The 6,179-nt window shown below is 49.7% G+C and overlaps 4 protein-coding genes across 4 annotated transcripts; all 4 read left to right on the forward strand.

Annotated features, from left to right (window-relative positions):
• Positions 1-200: 200 nt before the first annotated feature.
• TEOVI_000753900 (uncharacterized protein) lies at positions 201-524 on the forward strand (the record flags this gene model as incomplete). The annotated part of the gene is made up of 1 exon (XM_067220096.1): positions 201-524. The coding sequence occupies one exon, from the start codon at positions 201-203 to the stop codon at positions 522-524; it is 324 nt and encodes a 107-aa protein (XP_067076197.1).
• A 266-nt stretch (positions 525-790) lies between these two features.
• TEOVI_000754000 (uncharacterized protein) lies at positions 791-2,959 on the forward strand (the record flags this gene model as incomplete). Its single annotated transcript, XM_067220097.1, has 1 exon — positions 791-2,959. One exon carries the CDS (start codon positions 791-793, stop codon positions 2,957-2,959), a length of 2,169 nt encoding a protein of 722 aa, XP_067076198.1.
• A 344-nt stretch (positions 2,960-3,303) lies between these two features.
• On the forward strand, positions 3,304-3,933 carry TEOVI_000754100 (uncharacterized protein; the record flags this gene model as incomplete). The annotated part of the gene is made up of 1 exon (XM_067220098.1): positions 3,304-3,933. The coding sequence occupies one exon, from the start codon at positions 3,304-3,306 to the stop codon at positions 3,931-3,933; it is 630 nt and encodes a 209-aa protein (XP_067076199.1).
• An 812-nt stretch (positions 3,934-4,745) lies between these two features.
• TEOVI_000754200 (tRNA synthetases class II (A)/Threonyl and Alanyl tRNA synthetase second additional domain containing protein, putative) lies at positions 4,746-6,152 on the forward strand (the record flags this gene model as incomplete). The annotated part of the gene is made up of 1 exon (XM_067220099.1): positions 4,746-6,152. One exon carries the CDS (start codon positions 4,746-4,748, stop codon positions 6,150-6,152), a length of 1,407 nt encoding a protein of 468 aa, XP_067076200.1.
• Positions 6,153-6,179: the final 27 nt, after the last annotated feature.

The raw sequence follows: 6,179 nt of genomic DNA on the forward strand, positions 1-6,179 counted from the left end.
AAATAGCGTGTTATTAGCGTAGATATGACTCAGGAGAAGGGGAAATGAAGTATTTACAAGAGTGCCATTTCCTCCCCCCCCCCTCCCTCGTCGTTATTATTTTTACTATTGTGTCGTTATCGCTTTTTTTTTCTTTTTCACCGTTTTTGGTATTGTTGTTGTTTGTTTTTAATTCTTTTGGGGGGGTTCGGTTGAACCCTATGCGTCTCGATATCAAATCCAAGAGAATAAAACAAAAAGGGAAGTTAAGGAGCCGGAGGGCTCTTTTCAAGGCCCAGCTATGTTTTCTCTTGCAAGGGTACGTATGCGCTTCCTTTGATTTCTTTTTCTGTATGTCGTTTTATGCACTTTCTCCCACTTCGGTCATAATTAAAAAACAAAGATTCGCATCATTGGTTATTGATAGTTTTCCTTCCCTTTTTGTTTTCCCTTTTTTATATTGGTTGCGGTCGCCCAACTTTCGGTACCCCAAAGTGAGTCTCAAACATCAGCTACACTCTTCCCGTTCGTGTGAAACATTTTGATGTTCCTGCCTTTATTTTTTGGTGATTTTCCCTCCCAAGTTGAATTCGTTACTTGTTATTACCACTGTTATTCTTATCATCACACTATTATTAATTGCCTTTTGTTGTTTTTGTTGTTGCTTTCGGGTTGCCTCCCATTCTAACACGGGTGGGCATGTCATGCGAGAGAGAGAGAGAGAGACGCCAAGACGCGTGCGGGAGAGGGAGTTGAGTAACACCCGCTAAAAACGAAAAAAAAAAAAAAAGGGAAAAGTTAGCAGCGCCTTATGGTTCGTGTGAAGGAAAAGGCTCGGAAGGGTGACGATGCGTTCAAGACACGGAAACAAAAAGTCGGGCGGAAAAAACTCGCCCCGGCAACAGCCACACGGGCGGAGGTACACGCCCGCACACTTCGCGTAACGACACCAACAGCAATCACTCGAGGGATTCTCGAGAGCGAGGCCGTAAGAACGGGGGAGAACTGCCAAACTCATAAAGGTGAGAAAGAAAAACGTGTGGTGTCGGCGGACCAATTACACCGAGACTTTAAGGAACATCTTGCGGGCACGAGGCATTACAAAAAGGTGGTTCGGTCCACATCCTTCGCATCACTCACGAGGGCCGTCGCTGGGCACTTCTCAGCGGTCGGAAGGGCGGATGACTCCTCAGCAATGGGGAATGAAACGCAACTGAGCCCATTGGAGATTTTGTACGCCTACACGGGAGCACTCGATGCCATGACGGACACTGATGATAACGTCCGACGCGCAGCTTTGGGCACGTTGAAGGTCATTTTGTATCGACGCAAGCCGGCAGCACAAATCGATGAGCAGGGGAGTGGTGCCATGGAGGCCGGTGGCGGTTCCGCTACGGCGTTTAACGTGGACCAGGCACGCGCCGCTTTGCGTGTTGTGGATGTAACATTAACCCATGCAATGGTGTCGGTGCGGCGGTCTGGAGTGGAACTGTTACAACTCATCTTACAGGTGCAACCACTCAGCGTTAGGGCAGTGTTGAGTGAATCAACCACATGGGTGAAAATGGCAGGTCGTATCTCCAGCATCGTTCTGCCCAGCACGAGTAACGGAAGCGGCAACAGTCCATCGACAAAAATGTTTCATGTGGTTGCTGACCTACTCGAAACAATGATACCTCAGCATCGAAGTGAGAGTGATGCGTGGAATCAGGGGTGCCCGCGAGCGCGACACGCTGTGGATGAAGTGGTTGGCAAACAAGGCGAAAGTAACGTATCACTCTCTGCTTTGGTTGCTCAATTTTTTGATGAGTGCAGTCCTCGGTGGTGTGTGGCATGGAAGGAACTCATGGAGTTGCGCGCTGCATTATTCCGTGATGTGGAATGGGTGAGACACGCTACAGCGCTGGCACGTGCGTTTGCCTGCTGTGCGATGTACCTGTGGGACCATCGCCTGCTTGGCCGAAAGAACTCGCGGCTCATGCACCACCTCTTCACTGTCAAAGTACCCTTCACTATGCATGAACTGATTGCTCCCAGAGACCCCACTGCAGAAAGCGGTTGTGGGGTTGGTAATGGCAGTAAATGGCGCGTTGAATTAGCCAACGCCATAGCCAACGCTTGTCTTCCACTCGCCGCCGCAAATGATGACGCCTGGGAAGTGCTGCATAACTTCCTCTCGATTAGTTTTCACTGTGCAAAGGATTCGGACTCCTCAGATGGGACGTCTTCCGCTGGTGAAAGCGGTAAATCCAGGCGTGCTACCCAACTTGTTGGGCCCGTGCGTACTCTGCGAACAGCGGTGGTACGCCTTCATCAGGCTTTACTTCCACGTTTGCTTCCGATTGCATCACCCCTTCTTCAAATAGTTATGCAAGCGACTAATCTGAGTGACAGTAGCGAAACAGATCGGTTGGCGTTAGTAGACGTGCTGCTGATGTCGGCGGATGTGTTTTCTTCATTTGTAACCTCGCAAGTCGCCGTGCAAAATCCTCAGAACATCCGATACCTTCGTGACGTCGTTTTGGTGGTTCCTCGGTTTTTTTTCGCCCTACGCGGTCTCCAGATGGAAGCCGCCTGCCTCGACCGCATCGTCTTCTCTTTCCTGTATCCGTTGTGGAGGGTGGTAAGCAGCGGTCATCCGCTACTGTCTTCACCAATGCCAAACAAATTACCAGGCGGCGCGCCGTCTTCCCCACAGGTTAATAAAGAAAACAAGCAAAAGATAACAGCTTTGCAACTGCTCGCTCGTTCCTTAACGTCCCTGTTTGAGATTCGCGTACCTGACAGTGGCGGTGAAGGCACATGCAGATCTGTTGCAGGTGTTCTGCAGCGTTGTAGCGACAGGACGGTGGAGTTAGCAGTGCACACATTGTTTTATGTGGGCGCGACGGTGCCGCCCACGAGCTGGACACGTGAAAACAATGTACTTTCCCTTCCAACACTCGTGGACACTTTGCCGCGACCCGGTGTTTGTGCGTGAAGGTGATGTGCAGGCCATGCAATTTCCAGTTGTGACAGTAATCGAGTAAATTAGTAAGGAAATGGGGGAAACAAAACTTAAAACCATCAGCAAATGCGAGCTCAACAGTAGCGGAGGGTCTCTACCCCTAACCTCTTTTTGGGGGTGGAGTGGATTATGGTATTCTGTGCACAATACCCCCGCCTCTCAGTTATCTCCCTTTAGACGGTTTTTTTTTTTCGTCTGTCCGTCCGTTTCTTTGTGGTTTATTTAGCGCAAATAAACGTGCACGTAGTTAAGGGGGAGAAAGCGCGGATAGAGTGATTCAAAAGGTTGGTGGCCAAAGTTATAGTTGTTAGTGGCGAATGGACGCCGGAAGCGATGAGGCAGTTCAAAAGAAAATGCAGGAATTCCTGTCGAAGGATGCCATGGAGGAGCTCCGCAACATCGGTGATCGAACGGAAAGTCGCGTGCGTCATGGATTGCTCCCCCGCGACTACCAGCAGCAGCAACATCAAAAGGACTATCAGACGGCTAACGTCACTCACGAGGAAGAAGTAAATTCCTACATACAGCAACGGCGCACATGGCGGGAAAATGTGTTTTTGCTCCGTGATTTTGAGTACTGGAGACTCCGAGCAGAATATTATCCATACGTGCGGCGCGGCGATGAACAAAATGACAACTTTTTCATCCGCGGTATTGCCTGCCATCCTCGGCTGAGTGACTACCCAATGTGCCGCAAACCGATACAAGATTACTTTGTGTGCCGCGACAAAAATAAGATATTGCAACTGTTCAACCTGTGTGCCCCAATGAAAGAGCAGTTCTGCGCATGCATTAACGAAGTGTTCGTGAAGAATCACGAACGTGGTGACAAGAAGTTTAATGCACAGCGTAATGAGTACTTTGAGGAACAGCGAAATAGGCGACTCTCAAAGATGATGGCGCATGTGGAGGACTCAATGGAGAAGCGAAAGAAGCTACAGGATTAAATAAGACATCAAATTTGAAAGGGATAACGTGCGGAATGGTGACAAGAGTGTCACTTGCAACGCTCCTTCCCTCTACCCAAATCTTCCATTATCGTTATGTTCACTATTCTCCCTTGTCTCCCTTCTCCTACCTTATTTTCCGTTCATCACAACTAATGTGACTGTTATTTGTTTTTACTTACCGCCTGCGGATGTTGAACTTTCGCGGCAGAAAACTTCTTCTAGTTGCTGGGTGGGGAGGCTGCTATATTAGTATTCATTTATCGGTTATATGTTGTTCCGGAGGCGCGCGCACGTGTTGAAAAAATGGTTACTATTCGTTTATTTACTGGGGGCTTAATGGGGGGAAAAAAAGGATAATACTAGATGTCTGACCGATGGCCAAACGCGGTACCCCCTTGTTCAGTGGGGTGCGCTTTGATATCGGCGTCGGATGAGTGACGTGAGGTACCCTCAAAGAAATTGTTCGGGTATGTTGGGCTGCTTTCCAATTCCTTGGGTGAACTTCAAGGAATGAAACTAGAACCAGTGTTTAGGAAATGGAAACCATTACAAATACATACACAACACACATACTAGGGCTCAGTGTCGTCACGCCCCGGGAACTTTCCATCCACTTCATTAAACGATGAGTGTGTTACCCCAATCGCATACTCCCATGCCACTTCCCCGTTTTCCCTCCCCTTCCCCCCCCCCTTGCATTAACAAATGCTCCGTTTTCCTCTTGTACTTTTGCCTCCTCGGAGCAAAAATACGCCCATTACTGACTGGGAAAAGTCCACGTAGAGGGACTACGTTACAGCTAGTAATATATGAAGACTGTAATTTCCACTGCTTTTGCACGCGTTGGTGAGCTTGCTTGTCAGCAGGATTCATTCCTGCGTGAGATAACCGCTCGTGTCGTATCCTGCGAGGCTGCCGCTGTGAACAGAAACAATAGTGGTGCCTCCGGTAAAAAGAGCAAAAGTAGCGGTACACAAGTGGAGCTGCCGCAAAGCTACGACGTGATACTCACCGACTCTGTTCTGTTTCCCGACGGTGGTGGGCAACCGTGCGACCATGGTGTTCTTATCCGGCGAGAAACAAACGAGGAACTGCCGGTCCGTGTGGTTCAGCGGCGAGGTGATTCGTGTGTGATGAATTTGCCGTGCATGCTCAAAGTCGGTGAGGACGTCCAACTCCGGGTTGACTGGGACCGCCGTCTCGACCACATGCAGCACCACTCCGCGCAGCATTTGTTGACTGCTGTCGTTGAAGACCCCAGTTTCTGTGGTTTGCCAACAGTGTCGTGGGCGCTAACGCAGCCATACTGTCATATCGTTCTTCCAACAGGAAAAAGGATTGAGCCTGAGATGTTGCAGCGAATCGAAGAGCACTGCAATCGTGTCATTGCGCGGGCGGTTCCTGTACGGTGCAGAGTATACAGCAGCAAAGAGGAGTATGAAAACGACTTGCAGAGGGAGCCGGAGAAAAATGACGACGGAGGAAGGCTGCGCGGCTCGCGACCCATTCCTCCAGATGTTGCGGGGCCCATTCGTATAATTGATATGGAGGGTATTGACTGTTGCACTTGTTGTGGCACTCACGTCACCAACTTGGCGCAGTTGCAAGTATTGAAGCTCCTACACCAAGAAACCAAAGGAGATACACTGAAACTGTTCTTCATTGCAGGTGAACGCGTGAGGCGTTTCTTCGGCGACATGTATGGTCGCGAGAGGGAGCTAATGAAAGAAATGGGTGGCATACGGCCTGAAGATTTCGTTTCGGCAGCCATTCGAAAGGGAAAAGACTTCGTGGAGCTGGAGAAACGATTGAAGCACATGACTCAAGAGCTTATGAAACTGCGGAGCGAGAAACTTATCGCAGAGGCAAAACAGTTGTCAGAAAACGGGAAGGGTGACAGTGCCAGTCACAGGCCTCCTGTTGTCGTTTACCGTCGCGATGATGTTGACGCAGATTTCTTCAGCGGACTTCGGGATGAACTGCGACAAGCGTGTCCCAACTGTGTCGGTGTCTTTGCTTGGGCAATGGCTCCTCTAACCGCAGCCAAAACGGGGCAATTTATGATTGTTGGCCCAACTGAAAGTGTAGAGGTTTTGGCGCCGGTTGTGTGTGCAGCTCTCGAGGGTAAGGGAGGCATGTCGAAGTTTGGCTACCGTGGAAAGGGAAGCCTTTGCGCTTGGGAAGATCTCGTGAAGGAGTTGACTTCCAAGGGGTAAATACTTTCATTTTACTGGCGGGTCCCC

Source organism: Trypanosoma equiperdum (assembly GCF_001457755.1).
Source record: "Trypanosoma equiperdum strain OVI genome assembly, contig: ctg_1053, whole genome shotgun sequence".
In the NCBI taxonomy this organism is placed as follows: domain Eukaryota; phylum Euglenozoa; class Kinetoplastea; order Trypanosomatida; family Trypanosomatidae; genus Trypanosoma; species Trypanosoma equiperdum.